Genomic DNA, 16,480 nt, shown 5'->3' on the forward strand with positions numbered 1-16,480 from the left:
ATATATTTTAATAATAATAATAATATTTTTTTTCTGGTTTTCACGCGGGCTAGGGCTTAAAATATTATTTACAGTCAGGCTTATTTTCGGGCAGGGCCTGAAGTTCACGGGCTCGGGCAGGGCACAGGCTTCATTTCAAGGCCCTTGCAGACCACTAGTGAGAACCCTGGCAGCGGAGTTCTGAACATACTGGAGCCTGTCCAGGGCTTTGCTGGGTACCCCGAACAGGACTCAGTTACAGTAGTCCAACCGGGAGGTGATGAATGAGTGGATCAGGGTCTCAGCCACAGAGTCTGAGAGTGAGGGTCGGAGACGGGAGATGTTTTTGAGGTGGTAGAAGGCAGACTTGGTGACGGATTTGATGTGGGGGTAGTGTTGTCAAAAATATCGAAGTATCGATACATATCAATACTGAATATTTAAAACTGCTTCGATACTCATTTCCCGAAATACCGATACTTTCTGCAGTATCGGTACCAGCTGGCGAGTGTTCTACAGCAAGTTGTTGACGCGCTGTTCCGCCTGCTCCGAGTCCAGCCCTCCCCCTCACAGAGCAGTCTTCAGTTTGTATTTGTAAACAAGAGCTTTTAGCTGAAAATGATGGCAAATGCAGAGCCTCCGCAACTTGTGCTTGTGGATAAAGAACACAGCAGAAGTGCTGTTTGGAGGTACTTCGGGTTTGAAGTAAACAACGAAGGACAAGCTAAAGCTTCCCCAATGCTATTTGCAAGCGGTGTTACAGAGCAGTGCCAGCGCGGATCTCCATAAAGAAATTAAAGAGGTTCGTGACAGCTGCTCTTTCAACGTCACTGTGACTGAAGCATTAAACCATTAACTCTAGTTTAATACATGATACGTTGTCTACTGATGGCGCATAATATCAACAGCTGATTCGTTGTAACGTTACAGCTACCACCAACCGTTAGCTACTGCTAGCAGTTAGCTCCCTTAGCTTAGCTGGCCACCGTTATAAATACTGCATGGAAACGGAGTAACGTTAACGTGTAAACGTTATGTCGAGGTCATACAATACTACAGTCGACATAAGGTTAACGTTACCCCGTTTCCACCAAGTGTTTAAATAGCAGCAATCTTGTTGAAAATGTAACATTACTAAAATGCTCCGAGCATAGCCTCTCTCTCTCTCTGTCTCTCTCCATCTACCGCTACCTCTCTCTCTCTCGCTCTCTCTCTCTCTCTCTCTCTCTTTCTATCTACCGCTACCTCTCTCTCTCTCTCTCCCTCTCTCTCTCTCTAACTCTATCTACCCCTCTCTCTCTCTCTCTCTCTCTCTCTCTCTCTCTCTCTCTCTCGCTTGCTCTCGTTATCTTTAAATAAAAACTGTTACTAACTGTTCAGTTTGTGAGGTACATGCAACACAGATTACAGTGTTTACATCTGTCTGCTTGAGAAAATACCATGTTCTGCATTTGCAATAAAAATGATTGAAGTGAGATGAACAGTTATTTTTAAATGTGTGATCTAAAGATAAACAAAGGGTTTTAAAAGTGTTATATTTATCTTCTCTTATAGTACCAGACTCGAAGCTGAGGAGAATCAACCAGCAACAAAAGCTAAATTTGTTAAAAAAAAAAATATATTTTTTTTTTGGGTATCGAAATGGTATCGAAGTATCGATACTTTTCAAGGTATCGTATCGAAGTCGAAATTCCAGTATCGTGACAACACTATGTGGGAGTGAAATGAAAGTGTGGAGTCAAGGGTGACACCCAGGTTACGGACTTCGAGAGACGGGGATATGGAACAGCCGTCAACGTGGAGGAGGAGATCTCTAACCTTCCCGAGCAGTGCCTTGGGGGCCACAACCATGAGCTCTGTCTTTTTGCTGTTCAGTTTCAGTAATTTGGTTGACATCCAGGTTTTTATGGCGTGGAGGCAGTTGACTACAGACTGTGGGGGGAGCTGGGAGGATGGTGAGGTGCTGATATAGAGCAGAGTATCATCAGCATAGCAATGAAAGTTGAGTCCGTAGTGACGTATAATCTGACCGAGGGGGAGTATATAAATGGTGAATAGTAGGGGACCCAGCACGGAGCCTTGGGGGACACCATGGTTGACTGGGGCCGGGGGGGGGGGGGGGGATGAGCCGCTGACGCTGACAAACTGAGATCTATTTGTGAGATATGAATGAAACCAAGACAGAGCTGTACCGGTGATGCCAAGGTTGTCGGAGAGGCATTTGAGGAGGACTGAGTGGGATATTGTATCGAACGTATAAACATTGTTCAGGAGCCGACGCACATTACAAAATTTAAATCTGCCTGGGATAAACCCTGTTTGGTCAGGGTGTATGATTGATGAAATATGCCTCCCTAATCTATTGGTAATACTTTTGTGATAGACTTCTGGTCAAAGTTGAGGAGAGAGATGGGCCTGTAACTCCCAGGCTCCGTTTCCTCCTTGCCCTATAATTAATATTATTATATTCATATTATTATATATGTATATATTATATAAATATTATTTGCTTCGTACAGGGACTTCGGAAATATGTTATTCTTAAAGGGGAACTATTTTACTATTTCTTTCACTATTTGGGCACTTTTACACAATTCCTGTGAGTCTATGGAACACCTCTGTAATATATATATTTTTTTTATTCATTGTTTTGTATTTCTAATCAAGTCCTCAAAAACAGCATTTTTCTACCTCAAGATCTCGAGCCGTTTTGAGCCGTGTGGAGAGAGAGGCTGTGTGGGCTCCTGGTCAGGGTCCAGCCACTGTGTGGAGCTCATCTTCTATCTCAACATTAACATGCAGCGGTGTCTTTCTGACATCACATATCGCGCACATTTTCAAATGACTCAGTTCAGTGAGGGTGAATATTGTGAGAGGAGAATTGGAAGAATGCGCCAATATGAGAATTTTGAGACATAGATCATATTAATATAAGTTCCCATAGCTAGGAAGGAAACAATGCTAAACACTCAAAAAGACCATTTATAAGATAGTTCCCCTTTAAGCCTGAGGGGTCCGGTACCGGACCCACAATCCATCTCTACAGAATGTATGAATTTAAATTAAAATAAAATTCATGTAGCCAAGAGTAAAGACCCTAACCCTGTCAAAACAGCAGTCAAAGTGTATATTTTCAGCAATACGTTTGTTTACCAATGGTTTAAAGTAGGGATGCTCGATATTGGCTTTTTTACCGATACCGATATTCCGATATTGTCCAACTCTTAATTTCCGATACCGATATCAACCGATACCGATATATGCAGGGTCCCCCCCCCTAAAAAACGGAATAATTTCAGGTAACTAATAATTTCACTGGATATAGATATAACAAATATTGTTATTGTTTTTTTTTTTTTTAAACCGATACCGATATTTTCCGATATCACATTTTACTGCCGATATCGGCCGATAATATCGGACATCCCTAGTTTAAAGTGTTATTAGTGAAATATGAGTTATAGAAATCTAGTTGGAAGGGCGGCTGGGTGGCGCAGCGGAGATTGCGCTCGTCACCAATGCAAGAGACTCCGGTCTCGAATCCGAGTGTCAGCATTGCCTCCGGCTTGGCCGGCCGGCATACTGGCTCAATTGGCAGAGTCAGCGGGTGGAAGTCAATGGGTGGTAATCTGGACGTTGTGGACAGCGACTCCTACAGGTCGGTTGGGGGACGCCTGCACAGCAGAGACAGGAAATGGCGGGGGTAGTGTGAGCCTCCCACACATTACACCTCGCCAATGAGAGTCCGCGCTGGCAGGTGAAAAGATGCGACAGGCTGCCTCCTCGTGTACCGGAGGGGACACGTGATGCAAGGCTTCTATCCTCCCTACAACTGACCAGTGGGGGGCATATGCGAGCAACGTTCAAGACAGGGGAGGGGAGAATTGGAAACATGAAATTGGGATGGGAGAAAAATAGAAAATAAGGAGAAGAAGTGGATAAAAAAAAAAAAAATCTAATTGGAAAAAGGCAAATATTTGTATTTTTTTATTATCTTCCCGCGCCGTATTTTTCTGTTTTTCTCCCATCCCAATGTTAGTCGTTATGCCAATTCCCAATGCCCTTCCTGGTCGTTGCGCACTCTACCCCCTACCGTCGGTCCGGGAGGGCGGAGACTATCACATGCTTCCTCCGACACATGTGTACCCAGCCCACCGCTTCTTTTCACCTGGCAGCATGGACTCTCACTGGGAGAGTGTAACGTGTGGAAGGTCACACTACCTCTCCCAGATCCTTCCCTTGCTGTGCAGGCGCCCAGACCAAACTGTAGGAGTCGCTGTTTACAACGACCAGGACCCACCCACGCCGGCTTCCCACCCGCTAACACTGCCAATTGTGTTAGTATGGACGGTCGGCCAAGCCGGAGGCACCACAGCCGGATTCGATCCCACTGGCTCTGTGGTGGTAGACAGACGCTTAGTCCGCTGCGCTACCCGGCCACCCGGAAAAAGGCGAATATTGACGATAGGAAACTACACCGCCATTTTGTTTGTAGTCCTATGAGAGGAGACCCAGGACCTTCGATGGACTTTCGAATAAAAAATAAACTACAGATCCTAGCTCAGGCCAGCCCCTGACTTCTGGATTGACTTTTTTATTTCTTATTTTTCGGGATTATCTCCCACAAACCTGAACGTTACTGCCATAAAACAGAACGCAGCTAGTTAGTTACCTTTCTGTCTAGCAAAAAACGGCCTGATACTCTATAGTCTATATGATATCCTATAATCATATTTCAAATTGCATATGTCCGGATGGCAGAATTCAGTACGGTCTCTACTAAATCTAAATTTCCCTTTATTCATTTGCTTAGATTTTTGTAGATGTGATCTCAAGAAGGTGCTGAATGAGCTCAGTGGCAATTGTTCATATCTGGACATTTTTAGCATGATGTTGTTCTCCTTTGGTTCATCACAATTTACTCAAGCCTAGTAACAGACACAATATTTCTGATACCAAGAACGTGCAAATGGACCTTGTAGAAGTGGAGCAATCTTCCATTTACTTATTTTAGACGGATTTTCAGAAAATAGGGCTAGGGCAGGGGTGGCCAACCAGTCAGAGACTAAGAGCCACAAAAATTACTGTGGTACCACAAAGAGCCACACCATTATACCAGCGTTTCTCAACCTTTTTTCCAGTCACGGCACCCTTCATGTTTATAGGTCCCACCCTCTGGCCTCTGATGTTGCTAATGTATTTTTTATTTGGGCCTCACAGGGTTAAAGGCCAACTTGCAGGTTAAACCCTACTCTTCAGTTATGGGTAGTTTACATCATTGGTATCTAATTTCATTATTAATTTCTTTTCATTTGACGCCGGAAATGCCACTCAGAAAGGGTTAAAAAGGTCCACGCACGAATAACATGCACGGAGCAAATCTAAAAGCTTATCAGACGCTAGCAGGGCCGTGACGTCACTCGAGGCAACTTATGCCTTATGCCCGTCCGGGTCATAGTACTACTGGCTATGGCTCTGGCTAACGTTACCCCGCTAACGTTAGCATTATGGCTACTGTCGTGAACCATTTTAGATCGGGGCATGTAGAGGAGTTTGGGGAACGAGTAAAATGTGCAGGTCCTCTTCTCAGACCTGTGGGGCAAAGCACTGCACGCATCATGCCAGCTAGCAAGCTACACGTCGCGGCATGTTGATACGATAGCAGCCCCTCGGATAGCACTCGGTGCATCAGTCACGAAAGGGGCTACCATGATAGCTATTAGCTAACGTTAAGGTTACAAGCTCAAACACCTTATAACTACTACTATTGTCGTGTCCATAAGTTCCCTGGCAGAATACTTGTGAGGACAAAGGTATACAAAGAGGAGAGAACCATTTTAAATCGGGTGATGTTAGGAGTTTCGAGAATGCTGGCTACCGAGCTAGCTAACTTAGCTACTAATTAGGGTTGCCACCCGTCCCTTAAAATACGGAATCGTCCTTTAATTGGAAACTAAAAGACGCATTCCGTATTGAACTGATACGGGACGCCCCTTGTTCCGTATTTTAAGGTTGCCAGTTTAGTGAGAGAAATTAGTCAGCCGACCTACAAAAACAAGCGAAATTGTGCCCGAAAGTTGCGGGAAATAAACTGACTTGGCAACTATGATGGGCGTGCGCTCAGCAGCTCACCGACCAATGAGAATTTGCGCTTTCACGTTGCTAAGAAGAGTTCTGTGCCGTTGTGCCAATCGTCTGTCTGTGCGCTCCCTGCCATCCTCTGTCTGTCTGTGCGCTGCCTGCCATCCTCTGTCTGTCTGTGCGCTGCCTGCCATCCTCTGTCTGTCTGTGCGCTGCCTGCCATCCTCTGTCTGTCTGTGCGCTGCCTGCCATCCTCTGTCTGTCTGTGTCTGTCTGTGCGCTGCCTCCCATCCTCTGTCTGTCTGTGTCTGTCTGTGCGCTGCCTGCCATCCTCTGTCTGTCTGTGCGCTGCCTGCCTGCCATCCTCTGTCTGTCTGTGCGCTGCCTGCCATCCTCTGTCTGTCTGTGCGCTGCCTGCCATCCTCTGTCTGTCTGTGCGCTGCCTGCCATCCTCTGTCTGTCTGTGCGCTGCCTGCCATCCTCTGTCTGTGCGCTCCCTGCCATCCTCTGTCTGTCTGTGCGCTCCCTGCCATCCTCTGTCTGTCTGTGCGCTGCCTGCCATCCTCTGTCTGTCTGTGCGCTGCCTGCCTGCCATCCTCTGTCTGTCTGTGCGCTGCCTGCCATCCTCTGTCTGTCTGTGCGCTGCCTGCCATCCTCTGTCTGTCTGTGCGCTGCCTGCCTGCCATCCTCTGTCTGTCTGTGCGCTGCCTGCCATCCTCTGTCTGTGCGCTCCCTGCCATCCTCTGTCTGTCTGTGCGCTCCGTGCCATCCTCTGTCTGTCTGTGCGCTGCCTGCCATCCTCAACTTTGATACCTGTCATGTATCCCAGAGCTCCACCATAAAAAACCTCGGAGTCATTTTTGATTCCTCCCTCTCATTTAATGCACATATAAAAAATGTCACCAAAATTGCATTCTTCCATCTTCGTAATATCGCAAAAATTCGCCACATTTTAACTCTGGCTGATGCTGAAACCCTGATTCATGCTTTTGTCTCATCACGTCTAGACTACTGTAATGCACTTTTTTCAGGCCTACCTAATTCAAGCATCAAAAATCTTCAACTTGTGCAAAATGCGGCTGCACGGATACTAACTAGAACTAGAAAATTTGATCACATCACACCAGTTTTGTCCGCCCTACACTGGCTTCCTATCCAAGCCCGATCTGACTTTAAAGTGCTACTCCTCACCTACAAAATTTTAAATGGGCTTGCACCGCTCGATCTATCCGATCTCATCTCCCGATACTCGCCCGCACGTGCTCTGCGCTCACAAAATGCGGGGCTTCTATCGATCCCTAGGGTTAAAAAGAAATCCGCCGACCACAGAGCCTTTGTCTACCACGCTCCCTACCTGTGGAACAAATTACCTGCCGTCATCAGGGGCGCCTGCTCTGTCGAAGCTTTTAAATCCCTGCTTAAGACTCATCTTTTCTCTCTCTCCTTCAACCTACCCTGATCTCACCTGGTCGGGGACTGACCTTTAGATTAATCTGTCTAGTTTAGTTAGGGTACAGGGTACTACATGGTACTACAGGGTACTACATGGTACTACATGGCACTACAGGGTACTACATGGTACTACATGGCTCTACATGGTACTACATGGCACTACATGGCACTACAGGGTACTACATGGCACTACAGGGTTCTACATGGTACTACAGGGCACTACAGGGTACTACATGGCACTACAGGGTACTACAGGGCACTACAGGGTACCACATGGCACTACAGGGTACTACATGGTACTACATGGCACTACAGGGTACTACATGTCTGCTCTTTTGCAGCACCACAAACATGGGAACTCTCTAACTCTTTCCCTCCCCCCTCCCCCCCCTTCCCTTCCCCATCTCTCTGAGTGCCTGTCTCCTGGCGCTGACTAAGGTGATGGATGCCTCGGGGTCTTGGCCAAGATTGTAGTGACTGCTCTACATGCACCTCCGAGGCCTTGGATCAGTTATTTACCGTCGTCTGTCCGTGGTCCTGTCAACTGATTAACAGTATTAACAGATTAACAGTCAACGCGGTTTCATTGCTGGGTTAAGTACTTCTATTCTATTCACATAATATGCTTACTTCATATATCTACTCCATTCACATATATGCTTACCACTTGTATCTATTGCTATGTCCGCCCACTACAATCACATGAGCTGTCTAACGCATGTCCCGTCTCCCTGTCCCCCTATGACTTGCTGTCCTGGAGTGCTGACCGGAGTGTCGGACGTCCCGTGATGAAGGCCGGGAGGTGGTGACCCCCTCTGCGTGCCCCCCTGTCTCCGGAGGTCTCGTAGTGGTGACCGGAGTGCCGGACGTCCCGCGATGATGTCGGGGAGTTCGCGACCCTCTCTGCGCCGCCCCCCATCTCCCTGTCTCTGGCTGTCCCTGAGCAATGACCGGAGTGTTGAATGTCCCGTGACTAAGACGGGGAGGACGTGACCCTCTTTGCGCCACCCCTGTGCCTCAAATAGATCCGCTATCAGCTCTATCTTTAATCTTTCAAAATGTTCAGTTGCTATCGCTATTAGCTCTATCTTTAATTTTTCAAAATGTTCAGTTGCTATTGCATGCACTCATCTGTGTTTCACTACACACATGAGTGCATGCTTACCAACTGTCCGTCTGCAACACTACTATCACCAACATCTAAGAAGGGAGATCCCCCCTTGAATGGCCCTTCTAAGGTTTCTCTCCTCCACACTGCCTGTGGAGCTTTTTTCCCCTATTGTTAGGTTTTAGTGAGTTTTTCCTTACCTTCGTGTGGGGTATGTCTGGGAGTGCTTGCATTCTTTCATTTATTTGCATTCATCTAAACATTTTTGGACCTTATGGTGTTCTTGTTCTGTTCTTGACTTATTGTTATGTTTTCTTCTTGACTTGTTTAAAGAAGACCTGTACGGCCCATGGGGACATTAACGTGTGTTGTCGGGCCTTATAAATACATTTGATTTGATTTGACTCTGTCTGTCTGTGCGCTGCCTGCCATCCTCTGTCTGTCTGTGCGCTGCCTGCCATCCTCTGTCTGTCTGTGCGCTGCCTGCCATCCTCTGTCTGTCTGTGCGCTGCCTGCCATCCTCTGTCTGTCTGTGCGCTGCCTGCCATCCTCTGTCTGTCTGTGCGCTGCCTGCCATCCTCTGTCTGTCTGTGCGCTGCCTGCCAGCCATCCTCTGTCTGTGCGCTGCCTGCCAGCCATCCTCTGTCTGTGCGCTGCCTGCCATCCTCTGTCTAAGAACGCAAAGGACACAAGCACAGGTGTCACAGTTCTTCATGACTGAAACATCTCCTAAGATTGAGTCGGTATGGGATATTACATCTTATTTATCTGGTTGTGTTTGTAACTAGATGTCCGTATTTCTATTTACCTGCCCTGGCAGCCAGGAGCCTACTCTTCTTTGCACTTTATTTTTTATTAATCTTTTAATTTGGGTCACACAAGTGTTTCATTGTATTATTGTCCTCTTTCAGTAAAAGTGTTCCCAGGCTTTGTTTTTACAGCACTTTATATGCATACAGTATTATGCTCAAGTTGAGGCTATAGTTCAGCCAATTTATTTAAACAATGTTAAATGCAAATAAAGCACTTTAAACTTTAAGTATGACTAAATGCTTTCTTGACTATAGTAAGTAACTGTTCCAAAATGCATAGATTTCTATGCATTTCAGGAGTTTGGGGGGCTGGCTCCCCAAAATAATTAAATAACATAACCCTAAAACCGAAATAAAGAAAAAATAGTGACAAAATCCGCCCATTTTCGCCCAAAAAACGCCCCAAAACCGCCCAAAAAGAATTCTCGCGCGCTACGCGCACGCTTGATGATAGGTGTCCCTTATTTCTATTGGTCAAAGGTGGCAACCCTACTACTAACGTTATAAACACAATATGTACAACGACACAATGATTTACATTATTACAAATATGGTAACGTGGTTGTGGCTTTTACAAATAGTTGTTAGCTTTAGAGATCACGGAGCAATAGTGTTAGGTGAAACAGAGACTAGCTCCTCGGCTAGTAGTAACAAGAAGGCTCTGTGCTTCGTGCCGTCTGCCTGTGAGTCTCAGAGCCCCTGCTGCCCTGTACCCAGTGTGACGTCATCATTAAGATGACACACGCACGTTATGAAACCATGGATTAAAATATGCATGTGCGTGGAGGTTGTGGTTTGGTCGACAAAATGTTTGATAAAAACGCTAAAACTGGGTCAATTTCGATAATTCCCCCCCCCCCCCCCCCCCCCCTCTTCATGAAAGTCACCGTTGCCCTAGTCACATTGTTTATTGAACAAAAATACAACCTGCAAGTTGGCCTTTAACCTCTTAAGCCCGAGCAGTCCGGTACTGGACCGCAAATGACATCAGGCCATAAAATCCATCTCTACAGAATGTATGAATTAATGTTGCATTTTCTTTTCAAATGTAGCCAAGCGTAAAGACCCTAACCCTGTCAAAACAGCAGTCAAAGTGTATATTTTCAGCATTATGTTTGTTTACCAATGATTGTAACTGTTATTAGTGAAATATATGATTCTAGAAATCTCAGGGCATTGAGTCGGGAACCGGCGCATATTGACGGGAGGAAGTGGTGCAGCCAAAAGTGAGTGTAGTCTTTTGAAGGAAGAGACACAGGGCTTTTGATGGACTTTCGAATTTCTAAAAACTACCCTACCCAGCTCACGCCAGCCCCTGTCAATCATCTGACTTCTGGATTAAGAAATTTACATTATAAAAAAGTAACTGTACTTGTGAATCATGCCTGGTGATACTAAATCCAGATTGAATTCTGCCATTGGAAAGGGGAGATCTGGCCCGATCCATATGGCCATAATAAGGTAATTTATAGGCCTGATATTCTATAATCATATTTCAAATTGCATGTGTCCGGATGGCAGAATTCAGTACTGCATCTACAAAACCTTCTGTTTAATCATCTTCCCTTTATTCATTTGCTTAGATTTTTCAGGTCTGGTAAATTTTAGCATGGTGTTATTCACAGTCAAAGATAAAAAAATATATACAATTTAATTGATATTCTCTTTTGGTTCATTACAATTTACTCAAGCCTAGTAACATACACAATATTTCTGATACTGGGAAATACATTCCCCGAGATCCATAGATGTCCCTAGAATCAGAAACCAAGAACATGCAAATTAACCATTTAAAAAAAAGTCTGTAAATGTTTATTCTATGTCTTATGGAATGAATGACAAAAATAAATAAATATATATATAAATATATATATTTTTTTAATGGAGAGAGGAGCCACACATTGGCGGGCAAAGAGCCACATGCGGCTCGTGAGCCGCGGGTTGGCCACCCCTGGGCTAGGGCATAAGAGGTTAATGGAGACATTGATCATCTTGAGTAGGGGAAAGTGTCCTATGAAATGTCTTGTAGAATTCAGTCAAATCTGTCTGGGCCTGCTGCCTTACAGGAAGGAAATTACTTAATTGCCTCAACTAGCTCACTCTCTGAAGTTAATATTGTTTTTGAAAATGGACTGTGTGAGGGTGACCTTCACATACTTTAAAAATAAAAATAAAAAAATCAATATGATGTTTTGCAATTGCAGAAAAGCCATGAACCAAAACAACCAAAACAATATTGAATACGGTATCAAGGACACTCTGCAAGGCAATGGAAGAAAGGAGATGACAGATGAGAGGTAGGCTAACTGGAAACATCTTTCAACGCTCAGTCGGTTTTCGATACTCTGCTATGGACATTTGGTCAGTACTCAAAAACAACCAAGATACCTGGCCCCGCTCAGAGCCTCCCTGTGCTCTCTTACATTAGTGATATGGTTTGATACCTGGCCCCGCTCAGAGCCTCCCTGTGCTCTCTTACATTAGTGATATGGTTTGATACCTGGCCCCGCTCAGAGCCTCCCTGTGCTCTCTTACATTAGTGATATGGTTTGATACCTGGTCCCGCTCAGAGCCTCCCTGTGCTCTCTTACATTAGTGATATGGTTTGATACCTGGTCCCGCTCAGAGCCTCCCTGTGCTCTCTTACATTAGTGATATGGTTTGATACCTGGCCCTGCTCAGAGCCTCCCTGTGCTCTCTTACATTAGTGATATGGTTTGATACCTGGCCCCGCTCAGAGCCTCCCTGTGCTCTCTTACATTAGTGATATGGTTTGATACCTGGCCCCGCTCAGAGCCTCCCTGTGCTCTTACATTAGTGATATGGTTTGATACCTGGCCCCGCTCAGAGCCTCCCTGTGCTCTCTTACATTAGTGATATGGTTTGATACCTGGCCCCGCTCAGAGCCTCCCTGTGCTCTCTTACATTAGTGATATGGTTTGATACCTGGTCCCGCTCAGAGCCCCCCTCTGTGCTCTCTTACATTAGTGATATGGTTCGATACCTGGCCCTGCTCAGAGCCTCCCTGTGCTCTCTTACATTAGTGATATGGTTTGATACCTGGCCCCGCTCAGAGCCTCCCTGTGCTCTCTTACATTAGTGATATGGTTTGATACCTGGCCCTGCTCAGAGCCTCCCTGTGCTCTCTTACATTAGTGATATGGTTTGATACCTGGCCCTGCTCAGAGCCTCCCTGTGCTCTCTTACATTAGTGATATGGTTTGATACCTGGCCCCGCTCAGAGCCTCCCTGTGCTCTCTTACATTAGTGATATGGTTCGATACCTGGCCCTGCTCAGAGCCTCCCTGTGCTCTCTTACATTAGTGATATGGTTTGATACCTGGTCCCGCTAAGAGCCTCCCTCTGTGCTCTCTTACATTAGTGAAGTGATTGGCCACAGGCTTGAAGTTACTTGTGACCGCCTTCTCAAGCTGCTGGGACAGACGCTGTGGCTTGGTGGACTCCTCGATCTGCAACCTGACACACAGACACACACACACAGCCAGGGTCAAACTGACGTACTGTAACATGAAAGGACAGCCGCTTCCCCTTTTGGCCCCATAGAACAAACAAGAAAAAGAATAGGTTGCGTTCTGATAATCCTAGATAATACACAACGGGACAGGTTTAAGTGTGTGCTTCTTCTGCTCAAGCGTGACCCATCCATTCACATCAGTGGTTGGTTAGGGGACAGAGGGGAAACTACTTGTGAAGGAGGTTGTCACTGAACTGTTTAGGCAGGTACTGTACTCACAATAGGCTGTATGATTCCTGATGCCAACATTCAAAACAGATGACAATGATGTACTTGTTTTACTGATTATTCATGGGTAAAGAGCATTGTTACAGTTTAGTATGCCAGTGTGAAAAACGTTCAGGAGGGACAGAAAATCCAACTGAGCGGGTGGAGGATATAATATAAGTATTTTTTAAATATCAAAATAGCTCCAGACTATATACAGTACCTGATGACATGACACCACACGTTTGAGTCTTACTTCTCTGGTTTCTGGCTTTGGGAGAGAGTAGCTCATGTTCACAAATAAAACCCTAACTGACTTAACTGTCCTGGGGCACAGGAAGAACATATGTGAATTCTTAAAATGTGTGGGGAGGGGCAGGTTAAAGTGTATCGACAACCCTTAAACAAAGTCGCCATTATAATACCTGTGAATGTCGAGTTACTCCACATTCACTAATTATACGTTGTTTGATTGACTGACTGACTGACTGTGTTGTTTATGGTTATTTTCTGATGTGGGATTCATCAGGTATCCTGTGGCATCCGTCTTGCATAATTTGCCCAAGGCTGCATCATAGCAGCTAGGGAGAGAGCACAGTGATGCAGTTGCTATAGCGATATTACCGATCAGGTCTGGCCGGCATCTTGTGTACTTGTCCATAATGGAGCGGGGTGATGGCGAGAGAGGAAACTACTTGAAAGGTGGTGGTTAGTGTTTAGAAAGTAAGTAAGTAAGTAAGACATCATGCATCATCACTAGAATCACAATCTCTCTCGGTGCATCAGTGCATTCTGACTGAAATAATAAACGCTACATGACCTGTTCTGAGAAACACTAGTAGCACTCTGCTTGTGTTTATTTTGGAAGCCAGATGAAGCTTTGTGCAGGGGGACTTGACACTCACTTGGCTGTGTCTGTTTTTGGAAGTGTGTCATGTATTGTAATATACCAACAATAATAGTAATAATAGTAATAATAATAATAATAATAATAATAATAATAATAATAATAATAATAATAATAATAATAATAATAATAATAATAATGGGGCAACAGTGGATCGTGAGGTAGAGCAGTCGTCTGGTAATCCGTAATTGCTCCCAATGAGCAGGTTGGCACCTTGCATGGTTGCCACAATTTCACTGTGAAGTTTGTATTAAATAAATATCTAGGTAATTAAATATATGCATGCATTGCAAAATTATTGAGGAAATGTACACTAGACATAGACAGTCGTAAATGGACACAGGAAGTCTCCTTTAAATATTCAGATCTCATTATATGAAAACTGTGAGTCATTATGTGCTCAATGTCATCCATTCAGAATTGTGTTCCACGATATCAGGACATCATCATATCCATCACAATATGACCCCACGATATTGAATTATTGCGCAGACACACCAGTCCGTTACATAACTTGCCTACTGTACATCGTAAGTTAAATGACTGGTGGCTGAGCTTCCCGTCCCCCTCTCAAAAAGGCACCTGCCTCCTTCAAGGAACTCTGCAGCAGTAAAGGAAGCAGAGTGAGTGTGGGAGCGCCGGGGGGCATCCAGGCTGGAAGCCTCACTCACTTCTTCAGCTTCATGTAGTTCTCGTTTGCGGCCGGCCTGCACTCCGCTCTCTGGACCACCATGCCCTCCACACGGATCTTATCTGACACAAACACAAGGCATTTCCTGTGATCAGTCATCACTCTGACATAACACGTACACACACCTGAATGCACATGTGCATGCATGTCACTTGAATCTCCCCGTGAGGGATCAGTAAAAGTTATCCTTAGACGGACACAGAGATATATTCATGCAGAGATCAGCACAGACGATACACAAGAGCTGAATACACACACACACACACACACACACACACACACACACACACACACACACACACACACACACACACACACACACACACACACACACACACACACACACACACACACACACACACACACACACACACACACACACACACACACACACACACACACACACACACACACACACACACACACACACACACACACACACACACACACACAATCAATATCAGCAGTAGGGCTAGGTATCGAAATTTGATACTTTTATGGTATCGATCGAAAAATGCTGTCATTCGATATAAAATGTCAATACCCAAGTAGTTAATCTCATCAGTGTCAGTGAGCATGTTTGTTCCAAGATATAACATTTCTTCTGTTCAACCACAATCATCCTAAATGTAACAAAGCCTCCGATTGGCTCACACAGCACACCTCACAAAGGCCTTCGCCTTTTTCCTCACACAGCACACGCAACACACATAACTCAGCAAAGTAACGTTTAGGAAAAAAGTATCATTTTGGTATCGGTATCGAATCCCAGGTGTGTCGTATTTTTATATACAGTAGCTTATAGGTCACCACTGGTGAATGGGTCCTTACATGTATTTATGCAATAGTGTCTTACCACCTAAACTGCACGGACTACAACGTGTGACGTATATCATGCCAGTTAGGGTACCTTATGTATACTGCACCTGTGTATACTATACTGTATACTTTATATATTCAGATTCTAAGTGTTATTGACCATATTTATTGTAATGTATAATATAACCGATAGGGCATACAGACCCTCATCTGCACTTACTTGCTTATATTCAGAGTTAATTATATTGTTTACACTGCTTATTTTTATCTTTACTATAATTGTATTGCCTATATTTATGTCCTTTCTACTATTACCATGCCCATACCTGTACCTCCCCTCCCCCCTCCCCATGCTGCTATGACGCCTGAATTTCCCCAAGGAAATCAATAAAGGAACATCTTATCTTAATGGTCATTGCATTTCATCACACTGGCCAGCATAGAATCTGTGATAGAGTTGTGTGCCAGAATTGGCGATGATGATAATGAACATGTGCAAGTTGAGCCAATATAACGAGCAACGTGTTACTGTTAAAGGGTTCTCATAGCATGTATTCATGCCGTTGTCATCGTGTGTTTCATCACACTTCTAATTGTCCAAGCGGTCGGATGGCGTAGCGGAGATTGCGCTCGTCACCAATGCAAGAGGCTGCAGTCTCAACTCCCGGAGTCAGCATTGCCTTGCGGCTTGGGCCGATCGTCATACTAACTCGTTTGGCTGAGTTAGCGGGAGGGAAGTCGAGGGCGGTAATCTGGCGTTGTGGACAGCGACGCCTACAGGTCAGGTCTGGGCGCCTGCTCAGCGAAAGGCAGGAAATGGTGAGGGCAGCGTGACCTCCCACACGTTAACGCTTCACCAATGAGAGTCCTCGCTGCCAGGTGAAAAAAG

The 16,480-nt window shown here is 45.1% G+C and overlaps 1 protein-coding gene across 1 annotated transcript in view; it reads right to left on the reverse strand.

Annotated features, from left to right (window-relative positions):
- Positions 1-16,480, reverse strand: part of LOC311225970 (general transcription factor IIF subunit 2-like) — a gene marked incomplete at its 5' end in the record, with an annotated part of 267,601 nt that overhangs the window by 60,495 nt on the left and 190,626 nt on the right. Inside the window, 2 exons of the mRNA XM_084311356.1 lie at positions 12,810-12,909; positions 14,753-14,834. Coding sequence (XP_084167482.1) covers positions 12,810-12,909; positions 14,753-14,834 — 182 coding nt within the window. The remainder of the gene's footprint in view (positions 1-12,809; positions 12,910-14,752; positions 14,835-16,480) is intronic.

This window comes from Notolepis coatsorum (assembly GCF_963971535.1).
Source record: "Notolepis coatsorum genome assembly, chromosome: 3".
NCBI lineage: Eukaryota > Metazoa > Chordata > Actinopteri > Aulopiformes > Paralepididae > Notolepis > Notolepis coatsorum.